The 26,010-nt window shown below is 38.4% G+C and overlaps 1 protein-coding gene across 2 annotated transcripts in view; it reads left to right on the forward strand.

The window, feature by feature from the left end:
* The window catches only part of CHN1 (chimerin 1), a 90,310-nt gene that overhangs the window by 33,853 nt on the left and 30,447 nt on the right, over window positions 1-26,010 (forward strand). For both annotated transcript variants that reach the window (XM_056496841.1, XM_056496842.1), the window contains one exon: window positions 11,112-11,400. In XM_056496841.1, coding sequence (XP_056352816.1) covers window positions 11,112-11,400 — 289 coding nt within the window. The remainder of the gene's footprint in view (window positions 1-11,111; window positions 11,401-26,010) is intronic.

Here is a 26,010-nt window from a genome sequence, read left to right on the forward strand (position 1 = left end):
AACATAGTGACAAAACATAAAATTAAATATCCTTGTTTTCTCATCAGTTTTCAGGCACATTTTAGTAAAAAACTGGGAAAAAAGTTGACTAAAATTTAGATTATTGAAGGTACTGTCAACTCTTGGCATAAATGCTTGGTTCCCTCTGTATTTCTGTGTATCTACTCAATCTTTCTCACTGTTTGTTGTCTGATATGTTAGTCTTTGACAGTGTCAGTTCTGATTAGGGCAAATTGGAAACTGCCTATGAAGTGCTATTGCATTATGAAATCCCAGTTCATCAAGACATGAAAGTCTTGTGGTAGCTCTGGGTAGGAGCAGCTGATGCAGAGACTGAGCCAGGTTTGTTTCCTGTAGCTGCCGGTGGCTCTGCTGGGGAGGCAGGCAATTCAGTGAGACAGATGGCCCAGCTCTGGCAGATGTCTTCTTCCTGTGCTTGTGTCAGCGTGCCTGGGAATCCTGAAAAGCCCAGTGCATCCAGTTGTGGAGAGCAGTTTAGTGAAACAGGATCATATCCCTTCCTGTGGCAAGGTATGAGGACTCTGTAATGAAATGTTTCCAGTCATCTTTTCTGAAATGGAGAAGAGCAAGCTTTTTGTGATTTGTCCTGAGGAGCCAAGCCAGACAATTCCTCAGATCATCATGGGACACTTCCAGTGTTACATTTGATTCCACCAGCTATTGTAGCTGATGTCCAAAATCTCAGTGTCCATACCAGCCAGGACTGCACATCCTGTTAAAGATGAAGTGCACCACCTTTTTTAGTTCTTTGTTCTCTAAACGCTTCTAAATGAGTTTTAGACCACTGTGAAGCATTAGGCTGTGCTGCTTTTATGGAACTAGCTTTAGTAGATCTAAAGATCTTGTTCCTGAGCTGCTATAGCTACAGACATAGCCTAGCACCACTTAAATGACCAAATATAGGACAGGAAAAATAATACTTTTTGCAAGCTTAAGCAAGGCAGTCAGATGTTCTTAGTGCAATACTGTGAAATAGCTAATTGAGTTCAAAGTGAAGACTTTTAACACTTTTTCTTTGTAAGGTAGGGAAAGTGACTCTTGCCCAAAAAAACTTTTCAGTTTTTAAAGTTGCTGTTGAGTTACTGTAAAATCTGCTTTCCACTTATATAACAAGCTGCATTTTGATAGTCTTATGATAAGCTATTTTTGTCTACTTTCATCCATTATTGTGCAATTAATTTGCATCCTGACTTTTTTAAAGGCAGACTACCTTTTAAATTTAAATTTGAAACAGAAGATGGTGAAGTTTATTCAGAAAATATTTTTTTTAGAATTTCTAACAGAGGTAGAAGTATGTTCTTAAAGAAAATGATAATTTAAATGTTGTTTTAAGTATAGAAGTTTGACTAAATATTCAGAGCTGTCCTTCAAATAAAATTAATGTTCAGAGCCTAAGAAGGCTTGTAAAATTGTGTCAGCTCAGATACCATATAAAGAAGAATGAAGCATAAACACAACTGAGAGGATCAAATCAGCACCCTACTATTTAATGCCTGTACTTAACCATGGATGTATTCATCAGTCTTTAGTAATTAATTAATCAATCAGAGGATGCCACTGAAAATGTTTTGCAATCTTGAGGTTTAAAAAAATTACTAACATGAGAAAATTATCATAGATATGTATCTGTGTCCATACATATCAGCAAGTCCCTGTTAGAATAAAAATGTATAAAATACACTGTAATGTTAATTCAATGTTCCAAACAGGTTTAAAAAATGAAAATTCCTAATTTACTTCTGGAGCTATTAGATCTGCTTTTAAATTTGCAAGAGAGTAGTACATTACTCAGTGTTAAGACCTATAGCAAATGACAGTAACAATAGACATGGTTTGCAATGTGGCCTTTTGTGGTGAGAGCTTGTTTAATAATTAGGATGAGGATAAAGAGGAAATGGGTAGAGAGTGTACTTGTGGTAGGCGTTGAAGTGTGATGGTACTGCATGTTCTTTTGAGCAGATAGCTGCTGTAGCACATTTAATTGGTTACCATGGTTTCCCTTCCTGCAAATTCTATTGTTGTGATACTGAGAATGAATTGAAATAAGGTTCTGCAGCATGATTTTTAAAAAAAAGGTAATAATGTGAGCCATGATTATGAGTCATGTTTTCTCTATGTTTGGGAGTTTGGGCACATTGAAGATTATGTAGCACCAGGAAAGAATTCTTCAGGTGAAATGAATGTCAAAAATTAGTAATCTTTATTTTAGTCAACCAGTTGTATTGTGCAAATAAATACATGGATTCTCAATCCCTCAATTATGAAATTTTGTTAAGACACTAGCCACTGGCATTTTAAAAGGAGAACTTATTGGTAGGCTATTAGAGCATAATGCTGCAAATGAACCTTTTAAGTTTCAGAGGATGACTGCTTTGGTAGCTGGATGCTGTTTATTTTCAGTGGGCTCTTCTGGGACACATGTGTAGTGCTGTTCCAGAACACGTGTGGATTGCTATGGGATTACTTACACGTGTAGAATTCAACATCTGCAAAAGGCTTCTTGGATTCAGAGATTAGAACTGTTGATCTGCATTCTGCTGGAAAGCCTTGTACATACTGAGACATGGGAGAACAATTGGGAAGAGAAGAATTGTTTGAAACTACTCTCTACACAATAACAGATGAATTATGTTTTTCAAATTATGAATGTATCACAATCTGATCATAGTTTATCCTGCATCTACAGCTGATCTATAAGTAGTCAGAAGGAGCCCAGCAGAACAGTAGCTAACTGCATCTCTTCACTTTACCATGGTAACAGTATTCTGACATCATTTTAGTTGGTAGGAAAATATTATAAAGACCACTTTAAAGACTACACTTTGCATATCTTTCTGTGTAATTTTTTACCTGATTTTTAAATGAAGTGATTGGCAGTAGCAAGGGTTGAAATCAATTTTTAGAATTTTTTCTAAAATATTCATACAATATTCCTTGGTTGCTAACTGGAAGAAAAAAAAATAAACAGGGAAAAAGGTGGTGATAAATTCTGCAGCTTGTTTTTCTGCTTCAAGTAAAACAATTTGCCCTCTATTTAAATGATTTTCAGTATAAAAAGTTTCTTTCCCTACATAAAATTTCACACTAAATAATTTACTCTTAGTTTGTCAATAACATGAAAGGTTCAGCTATAAGTAAACAGCTGAGGTGTCTTGCTTGTCATCTGCCTTATGTAAGTGCACCTGGGCACTACTGAAATGGCTTCATTTAAGTATTTAGAATAATAATAAATAGCTACTAACCTTAATGAGTAATTAACTGGCTACCTAGGTCCTCCCACAGACTAGAATGCTTTTTTCCTTATGGTTCATGTCTTCTTGCTGTGTTCCTGTTCTCCTTCCCTCCTCTTCCCATCTGTTGTTGTTGTCAGCTCTGTTTTCTTTTGGCTGGAGTGTCTAATTTATCTTTGGCAATTCAGTTTGCTGCAGTCTTTCTCCTGCTCGTGTTAAGTTCAGCACTTCTCAGAGGAATACTCTGCTTCAGCATGTTGTGAACTTTTTTGGGAGAGCTTGTCCAGGAGATGCCTGTGCTCAGTGTACACAGCTCTTGTTCATTTTATGCCTATCCTTGCCCCTTGCTGCAGTTCCTGCTGTGACCTGGTGAACAGCAAAGACTCTGGGCTTGTGTCAGGTGCCTTGGTGTAGCTCAGAAGGTCTGGGCTCACTTCTTGGCTTCATATATGGCTTGGCTTTAGGCCATTAAGTTCTGCAGGCCTGTTTTCTCCATTAGAGATGTTTCCTCTTCTATATTGTCTCACATGCTTGTTCAGTACAAAAGTCTAAGATATCTTAAAAATGGCCTAGACAGACTGAAGGTTGTACCCCATCTCTCAGACTACCCTCGTTCACAGCTCCTGAGCAGGAATCTGTGTTGGACTTTGCTGGTTTTATGCTGCATAATGTCTGCCTGGTTTAAAGCTTCTAGGCACAGTTGGAGTTGAAATAATAGTTGAAAAAATCAAATTGTAATGCAATCAGTTGATAATTAAATTGTGTGCATATACACTGTGCTCTCTTCCCCTGTCAAACCAGACATATCTCTTCTGTCTTCTGCAAGGTCTACTGGAGTGCCTCTTTTTCTCTACTACTTTTAAAAAATGCTAGGTAGAAATCTGTCTTTAACTTAGTCCTTTTGATTGGCCTTTCTTTTGTATATTTTTGGAATACATTTTTAGAAATTTTTGTATTTGGAGAAACACCTTTAATCCTGTATTTCACCAGCTGTAGTTACTGTGGTTGCTTTATAGGCATGTTTTCAAGATAACACAAAATAGCCTTAAAATGTTGTTTAATGTCATAATTGTTTTCATCAAAACATTTATTAATTATTCTAACACTGAAACAACTGTCAGCAATAAGTAGTACCTGGCCCAGTTTTCCTTTTCCTTTTCCCTCCTTTATACTTGGTGAAGCTCAGCTGAGATGACTATGGTTCCTCCTGATTTGATAGCTGCTAGAAAGAGAATCAAGCTTATTTTTTTCTTTTATATCTTGAGATGAATAAATTAACTCAGTTTCAGTAATAAATTGATATCTGCCCCATTTATTGCTGCACTTGCATGAAAGAAGAAATTGTATTCTGGAAAAACAGAAGATAATAGTAAAAAAGGCTATTAATCTTCATAGATGAACTGTTAGTAGCCCCAAGAATTCTAACAATGCATGTTATGTATGCAGGAACCATTTCATTTTGTGTTATTATGCTTGTTTATTGTTAAGGAATGCAGCTTTGAGGAAAAACCATTTAGAGAGCAGGATGAGTATATTGGTGAATATCTATTTGCAAAGAAGTGATGAGTGAGTACTAGAAGATTAGAAACAGAATACACTGAGCAAACAAGCTAAGTGAATAGCAAATTCTATAATGCCTTTAAGTAAGTTAAGTAAACCTGCGTTGTAAGATTTGAATTAGCAGTGGCTTAAGGCAAATCAGATTTGACAGAATCTCTCTGGAACAGAAATCTTACTGTAGGTTTTTTTTTTTTTAATCTAAGTGAATTTGGGTTTTCTTGAGACCTTGAACAACAGCCTGCCCTGCACCTTAGAAAAACCCCAAACAGACAGGAAAAACAGCAAAAACAATATTGCTCCACTCTGGTCTCCTAAAACCCTTTCTGGACTTGCAAAGCTTTTTTTACAATAAGAATATTTTTTGGGGTTTTCACTTGATGTCTCCACTCTGGTTTCTGTGATATACTGAATTCAAATATCCACACTGTTTTAGTAGGATAAATTAAGAGCAAGTTTCTTCTAGTGTGAGAAAGTCTATAGAAGCAAAAGAGAAATACAACAGTCATGAATAACTTTTAAACTAAAAGAGGGTTGATTTAGAGTAGATACAAAGGAATTTTTTTTATTATGAGAGTGGTGAAGCACTGAAACAGGTTGCCCAGAGAAGTAGCAGATATTCCATCCCTGGAAAAATTCATTGGATGGGGCTCTGAGCATCCTGGTCCAGGTTAAGGTGTCACTGCTTATTCCAGTGGGATTGGACTGGATGACCTTTAAAAGTGCCTTTCCAACCATTCTTTGTCTCTGTGAACTTAAGCCCTTGCTGGAAAAGCTGTTTTAAGTAAAACAAAGATGAACATGTTTGAGCATTATGCTGTAGTCCTTTTCTCTCCATAGTACACAATTGCAGTGGAATTCCTGCTACATTTCTGATGTTGTTCTACTTCAAAATATACCAGAAAAACAGTATCATATATGACCTAAAATTAAAATGTTTTACATAGAGTAGAATTTGTATGCACATTTTGAAGTTTGCTAAGCAGACAGTGGTAGGGTTGATACCTTAATTTAGATGAATTGAAGCACAGTTCTATTTAAAGTAATATAAAAGCTCTCTGTAACGCAAAGTCACATGGTAAAATTAACTCTTGAAGAACATTTCTTTAAAAACTTTGGTAAACATTATTTATGTGTTAAGAATCTGAAAGTTAGTAACATTCCAGATTATCCAGGCAAGCTGGCATAGGTCTCCCAATATTGCTCTTATGTAAAGAGAAGATACCAGGCTTTTAATATGTTCCTCTGTGTGTAAAATTCAAATGTGTCTTAACCACTAACCACAGTGAGTCTATTTCCAGGAAGCATGGAACTTTCATCAGGTAGAAAAGGCAGTAAAACACTGCCCAAAACATTGGTATTGATTCTGAGTCAATCATCAAATCATTCCCAGTAATTTATATAAGGTTAAATGGAATAAGGCATGCAAGCACAGTACTAAGAAGGGGCAATGCATCTGTTCAAACCAGATTATTTTCAAAAGCTTAGCACTGATCAAGAACAATAACATTTATCTGACATATTAGGTGGTCTTACTCCATATTAATACCATACATAGTACTTGATCAGCTGTCATTTTTTCAAAATTTTAAAATGGTGAGAATCAGCTGTTAATTGTAAAATAATACATTGAAGCAAAGGAATTATTTTCTCATTTTGTTAGATTTATTTGTGAAATGCTCTGTTACAGAGCCAAGGGCTGATAAGGCTTTTTCTTCCTTGTTTTCAGCAACTATTGCCTACTGCTGATGCCATAGAGCAGTTGGTTTGTCCCTGACAGTGCTTCTGATGCACAGGGAAGTGCCACTGCTCTGCTCCTCACTACCTGCTGTTGGCACACTATTTATGAAGTATTGCTTTATGCCTTGGACAAGGAAGTTTGGGCAGTGATGTCTTCAGCCTCAGCTGAGAGAGGCTGCTGGAAAGTTGCTATCAGTGATACCATACAAGCTCTGAACATTTTTTGTTTGATCCAGGTTAGACAGAGGGAGTCAAAGGCTGTGTCTGCATTGGCAGGGGATAGGCATGTTGCAGTACCAAGTCTAAGATCTGTGTTCTGTTTTGAAGGATGCCATGCTTCTTCCATGCTGAACTCGAGTATCATGCATTCAGCATGGGCATTACCAAGTTTTAGGGATAACTTTACACTAAATTAATGTTCATCAAGCTACAGTCAGCTAGCCAGTACTGCCCTTCCAAGTGGCTTGGGAAAACTTCCATAGTGACTGTACTATGCCATCCTTCCCAGTTGTATCAGCAAGGACTTTTTGTTTCCATTTGTATCAACCCCTAATTCATTTCATTTCCTTTATACATATTGTGTTATTGTAAAACACTGCTCAGGTTTTGAGAGCTATGTTATTTGTCAGGCAGGTAATCTGGGAAGTTGGCAAGTTCTGCAGTTGCCTGGCCATCATCAGAAATGTTGTTGCCAATGAATATAAAAGAAAAAAAAAAATTAGCTGCTTTCAGGAGCTGGAGACCTTCAGGGATAATTGTGTAGAAGAGGTTTTGGCTGCTTGCTAGACTTGTCTTCCTTTGGCAAGGAAATGGGCCAAAAGAGGGTCTGTGGAATAATTTGTTTTCACTCCCAAGAATACAGCATGATTAAGAGACATTCATGATTGCAAGATTCCTCATATTCCTGTGGCTTTTTATGGAGTGACAAGACTCTAGTCATAAGTGTTGGTTGAGAGGTTTCAGAACATAGAACTGAAATTCTGGCACCCAATTTTAAGAAAGACTTCTGCCTTCTGGCTGCAAAGCACATTAAGACTCTTTTTCCAAGGGAAGATGGAGTCCAAGTGACCTTTAGGCTCGACTTAAATTTTCCCAGTTCTGTGTATGAAGTTGCTTGAAACTAAGGAGGACACAAATAGTCCTGAGGGATATTAATTTGTCATTTGGTTACAGCTATGCATTCTAAACAATGCCTGGGTCTAGAAAGTCTTCTCATCATAAAATAGCCTGTGAAAGTGGTGAATAGCTACTGTACAATTCTGTATGTGGACTATAAAATTAATCTTCTCAAATGGTAAGAAAGTGTGCCTGTGCTCTCAGTCCTTCACTTCTTCCTTTTGTTTCTTTACTGAATGCTGCATACAGGTAGCTGGCTGATTCTGAGGCCTGTCTCTCATGGTGTGATACCTAATTCAACCCCTCAGTTCTTTATTACCCTTTATTACCAGCTACATTTGCTCTACCATTTAATAGATTTTCCCATGTTATCTACTCTGCCCCACTGGCAACCAAAGGAGCTAGACAGTGATAGCTTTTTAGACAACTTGGAATAAAAAAGTCTTTCATCTGTAGTCCTGCTGCTTGCAAGCAAATGCACAGTGGAAGCAATGAGGCTGTTTGACATGTCAGAGGTCTAATTCTTTTTCTTGGAAAAACATCTAATGTTCCCCTGTATAAACCAAAAGAGAACATACTTTATCTGTGTCCCACTTTCTACTTATTAAACAAAAAACAGCTGGTACTAGTACTTGCCTTGAGGAGGAGAGCATCAGGAAGTTGAAATATCAAATCTTGGCTCTACTTAGTTGCCACGGTGATGTATAATTAACTAGGCTGCAGGAATGTTACAGAAAGTAAACATAAAGAAATGGTCTTGCTAATGGAAAAATTTAAACCATAGCTGTAAGTAGGACTGAAGACTGGAGATTAAATCTTTATTAATAGTTTTCAGTTGAACATGCATGTTTGTTTTTATATTGTAATTTGATAAAAATCGTGTCATTATGTGGTCAGGAAAAAATTTAAATGAGTTTGAAAGAAATAAAACAGAATTCTAAGACGAGTTATTGATAGTACCAGTCTTTGTAAAACACTGGTGTTTCATTGATTTGTGGGGATTTTGGGGGTTTATCTCCTTGTTACTAGTAGGATTCTCTTTGAAAGCCAGTACCTTTCTCCACAATATATCCAATTAGAAAAGAATAGAGAAAAAAAATTGATTTAGAACAAGTGGGAAATTACATAAAGGCAAACCATTCATCTATTGGAAACTCTGTTCTTATGGTATCTCTCAATGACACACTTCATGTGCAGCATGCAGCAGTCTGAACAGATTTATAGCAAAGGGGCTGCTCAGTGAATCATACCTGGGGCAGGAGGGTGCACCTTCAGACCCTGTGGAAAGACAATCTTTTAAGAAGTTCTGTTTGTTTTCTGCATTGGTCATCTTGTTCTTCAGAACCAGACAAGACTGGTTTTAGACTCTGGGGGATGTTGCTAAAACCAAGACACTGTATGTACTTAGTAATAGGCCTTGTGATTGTTTTCTGTGCCTTATCCTCTCTTGATAAAATTAGTGTAATACTTTTTCTTCTAGAAAACTAAGACCAATGAGTGACCTCCAACTTGCTTAGAACTCTGCTTTAAGTAGTCAGAGCAGATGTTACTGATTGGAGCAGCAGTTCACCTGCATCTCATAATATAAGTAATTCTAATGTATATTGTCATTTAGGGCCATTATTCTTCACTTCCTAACTTACTTGATTGTCCTGAAGAAGTGAGAACCATCAAGGTGCCTGTGTGTGCTCAATGTGCATTGTCCCACTGACCTGAGCAGATGACAGTGAAGGTTGCTCACTTTGGCACTGCAAAGTGCTGAGCACTCTTGGCTCATGTGTTCTCTGACAGTCAGGGGTGTATAAAGAGGACATCTCATAGTCAAAGCTTGTTTGCCATACTCCTTGTTGAGTATGAAGGTGCCCTGAAGTCTGAATACATCCACCCCTTGTGCTATCACTTAGGACATTATCTTTCTGCTTTCTGGATGACTTGTACTCACTCAGAACTGTATCTTGTAATGAAATTAGCTTTGGGAAAAATGTATTTCTGCAATTTTGTCATTTCTCACATTTAATTCAATGAGCTTTTAGTTTGTGTGGCATAAAAATATGCATGGAAGTACCAGTTAATCTGCAGGAAAATGCTCATGTAGTTCCTACATGTTGCATCCTCTTTCCTTACTGAGCAGGATGCAAATTCCATTTACATTTGGGTGTTATGTAGAAATAGCAGCTTATGAAGTTGCAGTTACTGTCTGACTAGGAAGGTTTGGCATTTTGATGTAGAACAGAGAAAAAAAATACAGATTCCAGAACTGTATCGTTTTTGTCCATATTTGCAAGAAGAATGCAATATTTCACCTGAGGCAAGGTCTAAAATTATGCTTTCCCCTGTTTGTTGAGGCCCCACTGAGAAGAGGAGCCACTTCAGCAGAGTATCATTATTTACTGTGTTCCTTAACATCTCCAATGAAGCATTTCATTGTAAGGTGAAACCAATCCATCCTTTCAGATTTAATTCTTAGTACTTATTTGGCTCATAGGTGGGCACAGTACCCTTGCTGCTGTCTGACCAAGGAACAACACTGGAGTGAGCTGTGAAAGCAGCTTCTTGCCTCCATCTTCTCCTCAGGAAATGTTGCCAAGTGCAAACACCAGTGTGTTTCCACATGTTTTGACTGCTTTGAGGCAGAAAATGGTTGCAGATTCTAAGTGCAGTTTTTAAAAATATGCTACTGTTCAGGTAAATTCAGCATTCTTATGGTTCTGAGAGCATGTGTCAAAATGCTGTTTCATCCTGATGCAGAATGGCTGCTGTTGGATAGCCTTCGTGTTATGTATCCTCTATATTACAAAGATTTGCTTGAAGCTTGGGACTCAACAAGCATAACACAGAAGGACTTTTGTACAAAGCTTGAAGAGTTAGTCCTGGGCCTTTGGCCAGGAATAAAAAATGCTTGCCCTTGTGCCATTTTGTCCTGTGCTGCTCTGGCTCTGGCAGCAGTTCTGCTTCAGTGTAATTGTTGGCACTGGAGCTCGGCTGAACCTTGAATGGCCTCTTCCTGCAGGCAAGCAGGGGAGCAGAGGTCTGAGACAGCATCAAAACTCTGTATTGATCAGCTGTAATAGAGGACTCTATTATGAGAACTCTTCATATCAGAGCCAAGCAAATTGACTACAGTGATAAAGTAGTGAAGTACTAAAAAAAGCCATAAAGAGTGTGAAGTAATTTTTCAGTTTTTCCATAGATAATGGGAAGGCTAAAAGCACACAAGAACAAACAGCTCCTTCAGGGACAGTAACTGTTTTGGCTATCTGCAGTTGTTGATCTCTCCTTCCTATCTGTGCTAAGTAGTAGTTCCCCAGCTCGGCCGGACCAGACACAGAGCGTAGTCACAGCTTTAAGTGATAAAGTGTTTTTAATTGTTTGCAAAGGCTTGCTTACTCTTATTTATTCTGCTTACTGTTCTTTAAAAAAACCAACTTTCCCATTTCATTGAGGCAGATTTGGAAGTCAAACCAGAAACTTCAGACTCTACTACGATGGAAAACACTTTGTTGGGGAGAAACGTTTTGAGTCCATCCATGACCTGGTGACAGATGGATTGATTACTCTTTATATTGAAACGAAGGCAGCTGAATACATTTCCAAGATGACAATTAATCCAATTTATGAACACATAGGATATACAACCTTAAACAGAGAGCCAGCACACAAAAAGCATATGCCAGCCCTGAGAGATGAACATGATGGCAAAGAGTCTACAGGAGAGGATGAGGTAGCAGAAAAGAGGGTAAGCAATTGTTAACCCACGCTTTTTTTTCTGTTAGACTTTTTATTTTGTACTTTTAACCTTTCCCCTCTACTATAAGTACTAAAGGTCTCTGTAGCTATTTAGTCTACATAGTTATTTCCAGTGTTACATTAACAGTAATATTTAAACTGCTTATAGAGTTTTGTAATGGTAATTTTTGCATATTGCAAATTTTCATTATTGAGAGGTTAGTTATTTGTCATTGTGATTCTTCAGGTGTTTTTATAGTTATCTATGTTGCCATAAAGCCGCTGCTTTATTTCAAATGAGCAAGAAATATTTATTCTTAAAATTGTTTACAGTATATAAGACAATTGAATTTTATTTCTTAATATCAGTTTTTCCCAAACAAATGCATTCCATAATCTATTCAGCAGTCTGCATATAATGACAGTAAAGTTGTCCACATTATAAATAAGACTGTTCATTAAGTTGAGAAAATGTTAAAACATTTCACTTGGCTAAGTTCAGCCTGTCAGAAGTTTACAGAGCTATTTTTGGCCTCAGCTAGACTTACAAAGAGGGATTGCTCTCTTCAGAGAGTTGCAGCATCAGCTGAGAAGTAATTGCATCCTGGATTATAAAATAAAATCGAAGAAGAAAGAAATCTTAGAACCAGTGAATATAAAAATATTAAAGGAGGTTGGGAAATGTACTGGGCAGACAAAGCAGCTGCCTGAAATTTCATTTGTGCTTCAGAGACTAAACATAAAAGGAAACCATAATGTAAATTCCATTGTGTTAAATGAAATACTTTGTTTATTGATAATCTGACAAATGGAAGTTTTTTTTAAAGTTATTGTCTACATGCCTGTCAGTGTTAATGCGTGTATTATAGTCTAATATGTTTCCCATTTCACAGACTTCAGAATGATATACATTAGGACTATCTAATGCTTATAGTTCATAGAAGAAGCGCTAACCTTAGTTGGGATCTTTTGTCTCTCAATCAGAAATATGTGATTTTAGTTTTGTGGATGTGAAGGAAAGGTCTGACTGACAATTTCCAACATATGTGACTATTACAGTGAAACTAAGCTCCACACAGAGTCACAGAGAGAGAGGCTCATAGCTTTGGTCCTTCAAATCCTCCTTCAGCAGAATCTGTCATTCTGCATTGAATTTGCTGAGAGATGAAGCACCCAACTTAGCTTAAAGTATGAATCTTCACTGTTATCAGATCGTTTTGACAAAAGAAATACTGCTGGGATATTAAAGCTACCTGACCACATTTAATATCCAATTTCTTGCCTGTTAGGTACCAGCGGTAGAGGGGTGAGTTATCACTTACAGTTCCTGACAGCCACTGCTTCCAGCATGCTGTTTCAAAAGGATTTTTTTTGCATATTATCATAGACAGTTTATTATAATGCAAAGCCTGGGTAAAAATCTTCTCTAAGTCTTCTGCAAGTTACCACTTTGTCTTTCTTTGGTAAAATTAGCTCTTCCTGTGTTTAGAAACTTTCCAGTGACAGCAGAACTCTGTTCTGTTACTTTTTTAAGATTGATGAAACGGTGTTCACAGTAAAGGGATTTCAATAATTAGTATTGAAGAATACTGTTTTTTCTATGGATTACATTGTGTTATGTCACTCACCAACAAGGTACACAGGTTAGACATGCAATCTCAGCATCCCACCCTCTTCATCTGGAACTTACAAGTGACTAAAGGGACTACAGTTCAACAGTAGTGGTGTTTTCAGTCCTGAAGCCCAGGTTTTAATACTCTTCTTTGTTTTGTCTTGGAACTATACTGATGTGAACACACAGAGGCACACAGATATCACAGGATAATTGAATGTGGAAATTTCAATTTACTTTTTGAGTCTTTGTTGGGATTGCTATCTGTAGCTGCATGGGGACAGTACCATGTGATCTTTTTCAGCGTGGAGTGGCACAGAGGTGACATCTTGGCTGTGTTTGCAGGGTTTTGGTGGGAAGATGGCACAGATTTTCCTGCATGCCATTTCACCCACAAATCTCCAAGGAGAATAAGGCATTCAGCCCCATGACCAACACCTGATCCCACTAGCAACCTCAGTATTTGGAACAAGCAGCCATTTATAAATAGGTCAAGTAGTTTTTCTTTCTTTTTGGTGGTAGGTGTGGCAGGTTGATTCCTTTTATCCAATATGAAGAGAACATCATGGAATTGCAGTTAACCAAAGAAAATTGTTCAGAGTTCCAACACAAAAAAACATCATCTGATGATCCAAGCAGCAAGATCTGTGTGCCCATTAGCCCCATAGTGAGGATGAAAATTTCCTCAGTGTGTACAGCATTTGGCAATTAATGCATCTTTATCAGTTTTGTAATGTAGTCACACAGCTTGTCCCTGCACTGTATGTTTCTTCCTCTGTAAAGAGAGAAAGAAGCCTGGGTCTTTAATGTGATCATCCTGAGCCAAAATATATTTCCAGATTTGCAGACTCTGAGGCTGTTCAGATACGAATCTAAATTTTATGCCTCTGACTGTTGCCCAATCATGTGTGGGTGGTGTATGGAATATAAGTCCTTCAGAAGGAGAGACACAAAAACACAGTCAGAGCCTGTGGAACAGCTTGTGGGAATGGAGTCTCACTTTCTGCCATGGAAACTGGGCAGCTAGAGAATACACCCCCAGCTTGAGAATGAAATATTAAAGGGTACTCACCCAGTCTTCAGTTTGGAGTGGGGCAGTAGCAGGAAATGCTGCATTTTGTGTTAGATGCCTCCCAGCAGGCACTTGTAATACTTTATTTGTTCCTTGCTCTTTTCTGTAGTTAATGTATGGTAGAAGAATTCACTATGTGTTGGGTGACACTTTTCATTTGCAATATATTAAAAATGAGCCCTAGCAAAGGGGAAAGATTTAAAGACAATAGGAGATGAAAAGTCAAAACTTATGCAATCATTAGATAAGGACTGTAAGACACAAATTGCAATACTCCTGAGTCGTGCAAGAGACCATATTGTGGCATGATTTAAGATGCAATTTTTAATGGGAAAAGCATGAGAATATAATCCACTGCACAGCATGTGCTTCACTGATTATGAGAAAGGATATGATTGCATACCATGTACAAATATACATTAAAAGTTAAAATTCCTGGTTAGTTATTTAATGCTTTTCATAACATATGAAGGAATTACTAAATTGTCGAGAGATAACTGGAGGAGGAGAGACTGAAAATAGGAGAGTGCTTGTCCTGCCTGAATGTCCCGAACAGAATTTTTAGCTGTTGTACTAATAAGGTGATGCTAGTTCCCAAAACAGTCTGCAAATTGTTCCAAACTCAGTTGTGGGGTCATGTGGTCTGTAAGAGAGGGCTAAGAATGATTTAAAAGAGGGTTTCCCATGTAAATTCAATCTGTATGTCCTAGTGTGGAAGTGGAATATCATAAGATTTAGTATTCCTCCTGTGCCTTGAATACTGAAGGGTCTCTGAACATTCTCCATTCTCAAAGACAATTATGGCCTTTGAGCAGATGACTCGATTGAGTTAAACACCTTATAAAAATGGTAGCTCTTAGAAATTAGTAAGTATCTAGAAACATTTATCAAAGTCCTTATTTAAAGCCCTGCAAAATATTTTATTTCATTTTGACTTCTTCTTGATTTCTTTATAATATGTGTAATGTGTAAGAAGTTGTATGAATGATTGATTCAAGATTTAATAATGTTATGAAAAAATGAAATTATTAGTTGTGAGTTATCCTGTCTTTCAAAATGAAATGCTGGGGTAAATGTTAGGATAGCAACTGAATCACATCTATTCATGTTTACTTCAATGACATGTGCTATTTCTTCAAGAAACTTCAATGGCTGCAAATAATTTAAAGACCCTCTCTAGACTGTACTACATTCTGTTCAATTCCTATAGATGGAAAGAATTGAGAGAAGGTTTATGGCAGCAGTCACCCAACAAAAGCAATTTTCTTTTCCTATTTTGAATTACCTTAGTTGGTTATACCATTTTTTCCTCTATAGTGAAGAAGGCTGATTTTCTGCAAATCTGTGCAAGGAGATCTGAAAATGTAAATCTGTAAAATTGTAGTAGGAAACATGCTTTTATACCTACCTCCAAAGATAATCCAGATCACAAAGTTAGCATGATCTTTGTACATTTCTAATAAATTCATAACAGACTCCACATACAAAATCAAGGATGGTACTTTCAGGTGTTTGCAGAGGGACCAATCTTACTTTCCAACCTTAAACTGGCACTTAAATTTTCATTAATGACACTACTACTTTTCTACTTTTGCTCTCAGTCAAATCTGTTAGTAAGATCTGTTTAAACCTTTCCTTCACCAGGGCTTATTTTATCTTTAGTGACAGCACATGAGAAGCTGTAGCTGAGGAAGCTGCAGTAGCTGTCATAGCAGTACAGGCACCCTTATTGAGGTCTGTGATAGAGGAAGACAGCTTTGAATGGCACTGTTTGGTGCCCAGTAATCCCAATTCTGGAGCTGATAGGGGCTAAAAAAAGACCTGGTCTTAATAATCAGGGATCAAAGTGTGCTTTGAGAGCTGAAGCAGTCCTCATGCTGAAAGTTGTTTGAAATATTTCCATTTACTTGAATTAACTTAAAAGATGGGTGTATAATGTACACAGCATCTAAACAAGCCATAGCTGTTACAAGGGTTATGATGAAGCAATAATGTTTTTAGAAGTGCAACTGATGAATGTTTACCTTAAAGTACATTTAAAGATGCAGGATACTGCACTGAAGAATCCCATGGGTTAACTTGAGGAGACTGTCAACTCTTTTCTCACAAATGTTCCTTTCCAGTCCCTGCGCGGGTGTCATGACAATCACTCTGTAACTTTAATGTAATTTATAAATAAAACATAACTCTGTGGAAGGCAGAAACTTCTATTTATTTCTTCTGGGTTTAGCCCATCTTTCAGCAGAGACTTCAAAGCACAGACAATTTTGTCAATTCCTAGAAAATTCTTAGCAGGATGAAAGACGAGCCTACTTTTTAGGTAGCTGCTCCAGCATAGCACCAACATCGTGCTCAGGAGAGATTGCCCCAGCCTTCCTCATCTTTCCTGTGCATTTGCATTAATGCTGGTGGGTAACTACTGTCATGTATGGCATGTACAGTCCAAACTAAGACTGCAAATGGTTATGATGCATTTTTTACAAACATATATGGTTTTAACTTAACCCTGTGTTTATTAATTCCCAAAAAAGGAGAGTTAGGTGCACATGTTGTCCAGTACACAGATATCAGCACAAAGAAAATTATTTCCTCCAAACTGCAGAGCGCTTTTTCTACTTATAATCAACAGGAGTAACCCAAGCCCTTATTTGTGTTCATTATGGCAGTAAAATTGATTCACTAACAAAGCTCGTATAAACTGCTTTTCTTTTAAGATTCAGAGCTTCCAAACAAAGCATGCACTTTACTAATTTAAACCCACACTGTCACACACAGAATATCTAGTTTACTCTTATCAGTATCTCATGCTTATAAAAGATAAATTAGGAAGGAAAACTTGTTTTTTAAGGATCTTTAACTGGACCTCCAGTGTCCCACTGTCCCATAGTTCTCCAGTTTCTCCCACAGTTAGTTCTCTCTCTTCTTCTCTTGGTGGCAGCTCTGGTTTGTGCTCAGTTAATTCCTGCAGGTTGCAAGTGGCCTCCTGGCTGATTGCAGTGAGCCCTACAGGACTTGCCTGCCTGCCTCTCTGTGTGCGTCTGCACCTCCAGAGCACATTAATGTACTGCTTTCACTAAATGTGGGGGATTAACGTGAAGGGAAAGCTGTGCCCATGTTGGCAGCCCGATTGCATGTTGCTGCTCCAGCATTACAGGGGTCAGAACAGACAGTGACGAGTGCCTTAGGCCAGCCTGTTTTAAGCAGACTGCACCTCCTGTTGCTAAGCTACTCTTGTAGAGGTGTTCCCTGTGTTCTGAAGGTAAACACAGCTGAGGATCAGCATCCTGCCTCAGCCTTTTGTCATGGGTACAAGTCACTTCACGCTTGCTGAGGTGACCTTTCAAGTTACTTTCTGCTTTTTCAGCTAAGTGTGGCTCTCTTATGATTTGACATGTGAGATGTGTACACAAAGATATAGTCTTCAGAAAGTTAGGTGTCAAATTATACTGAGACAGGCAGCTGCCATGTGAAATGGAGTGGGGCTAGTCTTTCAGACTCACACATCAGACCCTCAGCAGAAGTGTGCTGAGTAATTACCCTCAGCATATGCCCTATGCCTGATTGAGCCTTTGTAAGATGAATAGTGTGCAGAACTGTTAAAAAGGCTGCAAAGCAGTACAGTTGCTGTGCAATTAATTCTCACGTATAGTGCTTGTGTTGTTGCTGATAAAATGAAACCATTAGCAGTGAACAAACTGTTACTCTTTTTATAAGTTTCTCGGCATTGTGAGGTCAGTCAGTGTGAAGCCCTCACTTCAGTTCTTTTCAGGGTCTCTAATGCTTGATAGTTTGGGTCTGGCTATGTTTTTAATGCCCTTCAAAAAGTATTGTACAGCCCTAGCCTCTCTTACATGTACTGGCAGAAATTTCCTCCTTTTGTAACTGGGATAGGCTGGTACAAGAAGACACACAGCGAGGGAGGGAGGACTCTCCCTTTGCTCCTGAAGAGCCAAAGAGGATAGCTATAGCTTTGTTTGGGCACTCTTCAGGGTAAGAACGAGTTTTCCCATCCTAGTGGACCTCAGTATTTGGGACATAGAAATACAGAGGTCCAGCTCAACTCCAGAAGAGCAATGGAGAGCTGTCATGACTTCAGTCCTAGCATGCTGTAGGAGTCTGCTGCAGCCTTCCCAATGGGCCTTACACCTGAGGCTTCCAAAAAGGCCACCTAGAGGTACTGTGGGGAAGCCACATAGACACGTATAAGTAAATTGCAATCTTCTTTTTCCCTATTTTTAAACAGCCCTTGTAGTGCCCCTTGACCTTTTATGCCTTCTCACAACTGAATAATCCATGCAGTGGCCAGTGGAAGGGAAAAGGTGGGTCTCTCTCAGAGCAGCCTCTAAAGCAGGTGGCTCTGATTTATTGCTTGTGCAAAGAGCTTTCTGCATGGTGAAGGACTGCAGTGGGTTGCTGGCTGGCAGCTCCCTCGTTTGTTGTTCTCATTCCTTAGCTGTGTGAGTTTGGGGTCTTTTTTTTTTTAGTTCCTCTTCCCATCTGGCATCTCCTAATTATTTTCTATTACTAATCGCTTCTACAGGAAACAGACTGGACTGTTGAATTAAGAGCCCTATAAAAGGATAATTTCGTTATTTACAAGTTTCTTACCTCACTTAAACTTTATAGTATAGCTGGTGATAATCACCTTGGGCTACAATTGTGTCCAATCTCATAAACTGGGCAGGGTCAGGTTTGGTCACTTGTAGAATGTGAGAGGCTCAAGGAGAAGCTGGGGCAGTGCAGTTGGTAGCACCTTTGGTTGTGAACTAATATCTGAAATATCTTGTATTTTATGCCTTCTGCAGCTCTGTGTAGCCAGTTCAAACCTGTGCTAGGAGTCTGACTAGCAGGAATTTTCTCCTGTGATCTCTCTCTTTATTCAGATAAACTCCTTTTTCTCCTTACTCTTTGTTCTGTGTCTAGATGGGAGTAGGGAAAGCATTTTACATTGGTCACAGTTTACATGCATCCATACGTACAAGTATGTATCTTTTGGCTTCTGTGCAGAGATGGAAAGGATGTGGAGCTGTGGTGGTCTGATGTGTCATCCCCATACAGTTAGAGAATGCCCTGACAGGCAGGTATATCTGCTCCACTAATAATTGCCCATTCATAAGTGGTTAGCAAATGCTTAAGACCCATGGTGAGTGAAATGCTTGCTTTAGAGGTGGTAGCAGAAAGAGAAGTAGTTAGGTATGCCTAAAACAAACATTAGACTGTGAAAGAAAAGAAGAACATTTTTCCTGTGGGTAGTGCCACAGAATCTGATCTGTTCTAGTCCTTGTTTCTTTCTTTTTAATCTTTCACAAGAAAAAAGATATTTTCAGCTAAAGCTTCTCATGCTTAATTTTAGTCTCTAGCTGAATGTTTTCTGACTGAACAAAGTAAGGAGAGCAGTTTTATTACTAAGCTCAACAAACTACTTGCTCCTATTATTTCAAACCTGTCACACTTGTCATCAGCAAAGACAGCAACTCTTGACAGTTTTGCAAAGTCTTCCTTTGATCATTAACTTTTAGAATGTTAAACTTTTCCATATTTAACCTTTCTTCTGCATGGCATCAGCAGTTAGCAACAGCGTTGCTTCTGGCATTTAGTGTTCCTACAGTCCTAATGTTTCAGTAAGGTAAAAATCACCACACTGAAAAATCTGGTTCTGCTTTTAGTTGTTGCTCTAATCTTCATCCTGTTAGTATTGATAATCCTCAATTTCAACTTCCATACAGTTTCCAAAATAAGTAAAGTATTATATGTTTCTAATAGTGAAGTTCATATTACAATGCACTTCGAATATATTGCTGTGTAGTGGGGATTATTATTGCATTTTCTTAGAGCTTAAACAGTTAGAAATAAATTGCCTAAGGAACCTTAGAGCTAGTATCACAAAGTATCATGTCTTATATTAAGCCTTAGTCATATGTATATGTGATTTAATAATTTTTTTTATGTTTTCCAATTTGTGAATTAGATTAGTAGCACTTAGAGGCAAGAAGCTTTTACCCTTTTTGAGACAGGATTGGGGGAATTCTGTGAAAATATGAAAAGGCTCTGTTCCCAATTTCCATTTTGCATGTAATGGTGAAACATTTTAAAAGCTGTATGCTTTATATCATGTGTCAAATAGTTTATTGGTAGAAGATTTCTGATGATTTTACATTGCTGGAGAAGTCTTGAAGCCATTTCCCAGTTAATATGAGAGTGAATTACATTTGCATTCAGGCGTTTCAGTGAATTGGATGATGATTAGATAGCAGTATGTTTAATGCAAATGCACAAAAATTGCAGAAAGTATCCTGTGTTGTTATATTTCACAGAATTTGAAGTGCTCAGTCTCCTAAGGGACAGTTTCTCATTCCCTCCAGCTTCCATCCAAATCCTTGCTAGCGCTGGTCACAGCTGGTGCCTGGGAGCTTCCATCACCTCTGCCACACTATAGTTCTCAAGGCAGACTCACTGCTCAGCAAGCTGATCTTGCTGAGAGCTTACTGGGCAATTTTTTACGGGCCTGATGGGTTAATTCTCTTGGGCTGTTTTTATTGTTGAAAATTCACACAACTTCAGCGTCAGAAATCTTACAAGCAGTGTCACTTTTAAAGTGCTAGTTGATGGTGGCAGTACAAATGAAAAATTGCCCTGTAAGGTGAGATGAAAAGCATGCTAAGAAAGACTTTGTGCTGGTTTAACATTTTGTTCATTTCCACTGAATTTCAGTAATGCAAATATACCCTAAACTTAGTCTTTTAACTTTGATGTGACCTGTACACAAAATAAAAGGTGTTGGTCAAAGACCACACACATCTGAAATCCCAGGTGTAGACACAGACCTGGGACTAGTGTATTTCAACTGAAAATAGACATCAACTAAACATTATGTTGTAAGAAACCACAGACATGCTGGGGGGGGGAAAATAAAAACCCCTGGAGTCTCTCCTGTGTGACAGGGGTTGTATGATCTGTCCACATGCCAGTGCTTCTCCCTTGAAAGGGAGATATTCTGTAAATAATATCTAAATATTCTGTATAGCCAAGATTTATGATGGAGAGTTACATTACCAGCCCCATCATTCAAAATAATTCCATTTTCAAATGAAGTGGTTATTTAACTTTGTTTCAAAGATGCTGTGTTTGACCATTTGAGATGATGATTTCTTGAGTGCCTGTCTCAAGATTTTTTAATAGTCATAGCTTTCTGTAGGGAAATAGGATGTTTACTGCCCTTATAGGAAAAATTTTCCTGACAGAAGCATTTTAAAATGTTAATTAGGAGACTTAGAGGGAGTAAATAGGAAAGATGAACCATATGTGGAAAGGGAGAGAGGAAAAAATTGGAATACTGGTCAACAGAAGTGAAACGAGCCTTTTCTGAGAATAGATCAGGGATTAGAAGACTATGGGTGGAAATAAATGGATAATTTGTTAATAATTGATAATGTGACTTTGGGACAGACTAATTCTGCTGCCAATTCCACTCTGGTTTCATTGATTGCAGGATTCAAAGCAGTCTTGATTTAAATAGAGATTTATGCAAGGAAGTGGGAGTCCACATGAGACTCATTTGAAGGATGATCAGCCCATCTGATTCTCCAAGTGTGCCTAATTGCCCAGTATAAAATGAACAGACCCACTGGTGCAGCTATACCCATGGACACATATGGACCTACAAAACTGGTAATCAGGGTCTCTGAGGGTTGGTGAGCACTGGGGGTTACCCTATTGTTTAGTTTTTCTGCAGTGAAGTGGTCCATAAGCAGGTTTTCACCATTATAAATTTTGCAAGCACATTGAATATAGCCATTTGACAGCCTCTGGTGTTCCTTCAGGTTAAACATTGTTTTCACTTTGACTCATCAGTTCAAATCAAACACTAATTCAGGAAGGATTAGGAGACATTGTATTCTTACTCTTATTTATGCTAAATAAGTATGATTATGGACTGAAAGTATGATTAAGAAAGAAACTGTGACAGCACATGTACCATAGCAACACAGCTTATTCAGGAAGAAGCGGATGGATTCGAAATAGAGGCTGTGCCAAAGGAGCAGGTGTAGTCTGAAATACAAAGAGTGTTTAGAAATTAATGAGCTGCAGTTTTCAATTATAACATACATTGAATTAGTCTAAATTGAATTGCCATGTAGAACAAAAAAAGGCTAATATTAGATGCATTAGACTGCCAGTCAAGACTAATGTGAAATGAGTATTATACATCAGGTAAGAAAATATTGATGAGACATAAAAAGAAATTTCCATACCATTTACCCATGTTATACCAGTAGCCAAAACTCCTATTCCACAAAGAAAAAAATTTTAAAACACCTAATAAACATATGATTAGAAAGACCTTGTGGATTACACGATTTTCATTATCCCTAAGTGTATGCATTTTCAGTTACAGAAAGATAATAGGGGTTGATTGTAGAAACTGCTTTTATCTATAAGATTCTTAAATGGATATGATGAAGGAAATGTAACATTTCTTTCCTCATCAAAGGATATGGTTAAATTTCTCTTTTATTTTTATCTTTATCTTTCCTTTTATTTGAAGAAATTGTTATAACAGTATGGGTCAGATGAGGAATAAAACCACCAGTCCCTTGTGGTTTCAAACGATTGGGCTTAACAGCCTGTTTCCTCCTACAATACTTTAATTTAGTGTATCGGTAATAAAGAGCATTTGCCAAAAGAGAAGCATTCATACAGCTGCCAATTTGCATTACATTTTAACTGCTATCACTCCTATAGAGCACATGGCATTTATAAATTACTTTTAAGCTCTTTTTGGAGTACAGCCTTTCCTTGACATGTCATGAGTCAAGAGGCTTTTTCTGGAGTGACCCTTCACTGCAATGAATGTCAGAGGAGCCTGGGTCACAGCAGCACAGCTCTCTGCAGACCTGCAGGGAGACACATCCCAGACAAAGGGATGGGAAGAAAATGCAGTGCTCTCAGCTGAAACAGGAAATGCTGACTCAATGAGAGCAAGATGGAGAAGCTGCTGGGAACAGTCTCTGTGTTGCTGACCAGGGGGAAGGTTGCTCTGCTAGGCAGAGCTCCTTTTTTCAGCAGCTCCTCTTCCTGGAGGCCTTGTAGCTGCAAGACAGGTCTCTCTAGCTCTGTTTTAGCAATGTGTCATGGTGTAATAATTAACTTAACCTGTGTGAATAGTCCTCCCAGTCTGTCTGCTCCTGCCTTGCACAGGGAGAGGAGTACCTGACCATGCTTTAACTCACTGTTTAGCATAGCACCTCCATGGCCCAGGCTCCTGGCAGGAGGGGAGGAAGATAGGATGGACCAAAACCAAAACTATGAAAAATGGAGAGTAGATGGGAAGGACAGAAAGCAAAATTGTAAAGGACAGTCTTTGTCTGGAGGATTTACTGGAGACAAATTCCAGTGTTTAATTATGCTTCTCTTCTTTTTCACAAATTGTTTTGAATGGTTTGCCTGGGGAACAGTGCTGCTGCCAGGTCCCTGAGGCAGGGAGGTTGTACCTTGTGTCCTCTACCAGTTCTTGGTCTCCTTCTGTACTTTTCCAGATTTGGTTGGGGTTGGCCCCCTTTTAATGCATTTTGTTTTCAGGCAGAAGAATGGGATTGTGGTAAGGAGCTATGACAAAGCAAGGAGTGAGTTTCTGAGGCTGATGCCTCAGCTTGAACTCTTAGTCACGGGAACTTGTTTCCTCACCACAGAATTGGGAGCTCATTTCTTTGCTTTTTGGGTAGCTCTTATCATGGTGTTTGTTGGGCATCTCCTGCCTCAGTGTCACCCAGCTTGGTGGCAGCCCTCTTTTTGTCAAGCAGTTGCATCCTGCCTCTTGCAAGCAGGCTGGTGGTCTCTGTCTTTAGGGAAAGGTTATTTTGACAGAGGCAGCTGGGGCGATGGGGACATCTTGCACTTCTGTCTGCAGGGAAGAGCTCTGTGGCTCCTGCTTGTCCTGCTTTGAGGGCAGGACTGCACAGAACTTTCCTCAGGAGTAAGATTTCATCATTTAACCATGACTTAAACCTAGCTCCCCTCTGGGTAACTGAAAGCAGGGCTCTATGTTGCCTGAGGATTCCATTCTGCTTGAGTATTGTGGGAGCCTGAAGGAGTCCATGTGCCAGGTAAATGTGGCTGTGTTGGAATGGCAGCAAGAGAAGTTCCTGGTGGCTGAGACTGTGTGATGGTCCTTCCACCTACCTTCTGAGATGTCATCTTTCAGGCTGAACTTTTAATAGCATTCTTACCCTCTGCTCCTAGGTGGGCATAGGCTATGCCTGGCATTAGCATTTTACAAGTGCAAAAAATTCACTGAGAGCAGATTATCACTACTTTTATTTAAAAAGTAAAATTTTGGGCTCCTCATTCCCCATCAGAACAATCCTATGAAAGATATGACTGGGAAAGTTATATTTAGCTTGGAACAAACTTTCACTAACAGCAGCATTGAAGAAATTGGGCTCAGTTTCACAATCTGACTGATTAGCTTTTGAAAATCATGTACTGAGGCCATAAAATATGCCTATAAAGTGTTTGTACAAGCAAGGATTTTCTGAGCATATGCATTTGGCTAAGTTAGCTATACAGTGAAACAGAATACTGCAAAATGTACTGTGGCTCACTGCATAGTAAACCAAATGCCTTTTTTCTTAATACATGTACAATAGGACATCATCTGTGATATTTTTAAAAACTGCATGCAATATAACTGCTGGTTATTATTAAAATACAAGGAAGGGATCATATTATATATAAATTCTGAAACAATAAAACATATTTAATCATAAAAGCCTGCAGTGTAGTACACATGCATTCTGAAGAAAACATGATCATGTGTTTGAGAGTGGAGCCAGGTGCTCAGAAAACTAAACATTCCATTGTATTGGAAATGCACGTGGGCTTCAGGATCAACTCATCAACTCTAATCTGGTTATTCTAGGACCTGTGATCTTAACCTGACTTGAATTTTCTGTTTTGGTTTGGGTTTGGTGTTGGGTTTTGGTTGTTTTTTTTTTCCCTGAAGTAATTTCACTTTACTACTCAACGAATGGGAGTACATTGATTTCCCTTTTTAGAGAATTTGTACGATGTTGACTGAACTGTGTGACTGGATTAAACTTACATAATGTGTCTTTCAGAGAGTGACTAATTGGAATTTACTGCAAGTCGTGGATGACTTTTAAATCAATTCTGTGAAGGCTTCACAATAAGACTTACTGATTGGGAGATTAGTACCAGAAAATACACAGACATTACTCATCTAACACTGAGAGCAAATAGTGCTGCAGAGAACAGCTGTCTCTCCTGCACCCTGAAGGACTGCTCCAGGGACAAGTAAGGAAAGTGGAGTCCCAGGAGACCGAACCACTCTTACAGCTGAGGTTTTATAACAAATGGGAACATTTGAAATAGCACATTGCAGTCTTTTTTTCTTTTTTTTTTTTTTTCCCTTCAGTCCATATGTAAGTTGTAGAACCTCTAATCAGATGTTGTGGTTTAAAGCCTGTTGTGTTGCTGGGTTTGGCTTTTTAGTGCTTAAATCACTAAAATGCACAGGACTGAGGCTGCTCTGATTGCATGCCCTGCTGAAAAGTTGCTCAGCTGTTGATTCCAGTCATTCCATTTTCAGTTCACCTCAGTCCTGTGAAATCATGTCCTGAAATTAAATTTAAGAATGACAGCCTTGCAGTTTCCTTCCTCATGGAGTCTGCACAGCATATTGCTCCCTGCATGTGCAATTGTGATTGCAAATGTTTGTCACACACAGTTACTAAAAAAAAAAAAAATAAAATTAAGACTTAGTAAAGTGGAAAGGAAATAACTTTCCTCTTCAGATTTTTACCTTTTTTTCGTCCACTATATAGCAGACAGTATCTTCAGGCAGGGCAAGTTATAATTTGTTGGAAAATGAAAGGGCTCTGGAGAGGAGACTTTGCTGGGGGGTAGGAGTGCAGGAA

This window comes from Oenanthe melanoleuca, chromosome 7 (assembly GCF_029582105.1).
Source record: "Oenanthe melanoleuca isolate GR-GAL-2019-014 chromosome 7, OMel1.0, whole genome shotgun sequence".
NCBI classification, from domain to species: Eukaryota; Metazoa; Chordata; class Aves; order Passeriformes; family Muscicapidae; genus Oenanthe; species Oenanthe melanoleuca.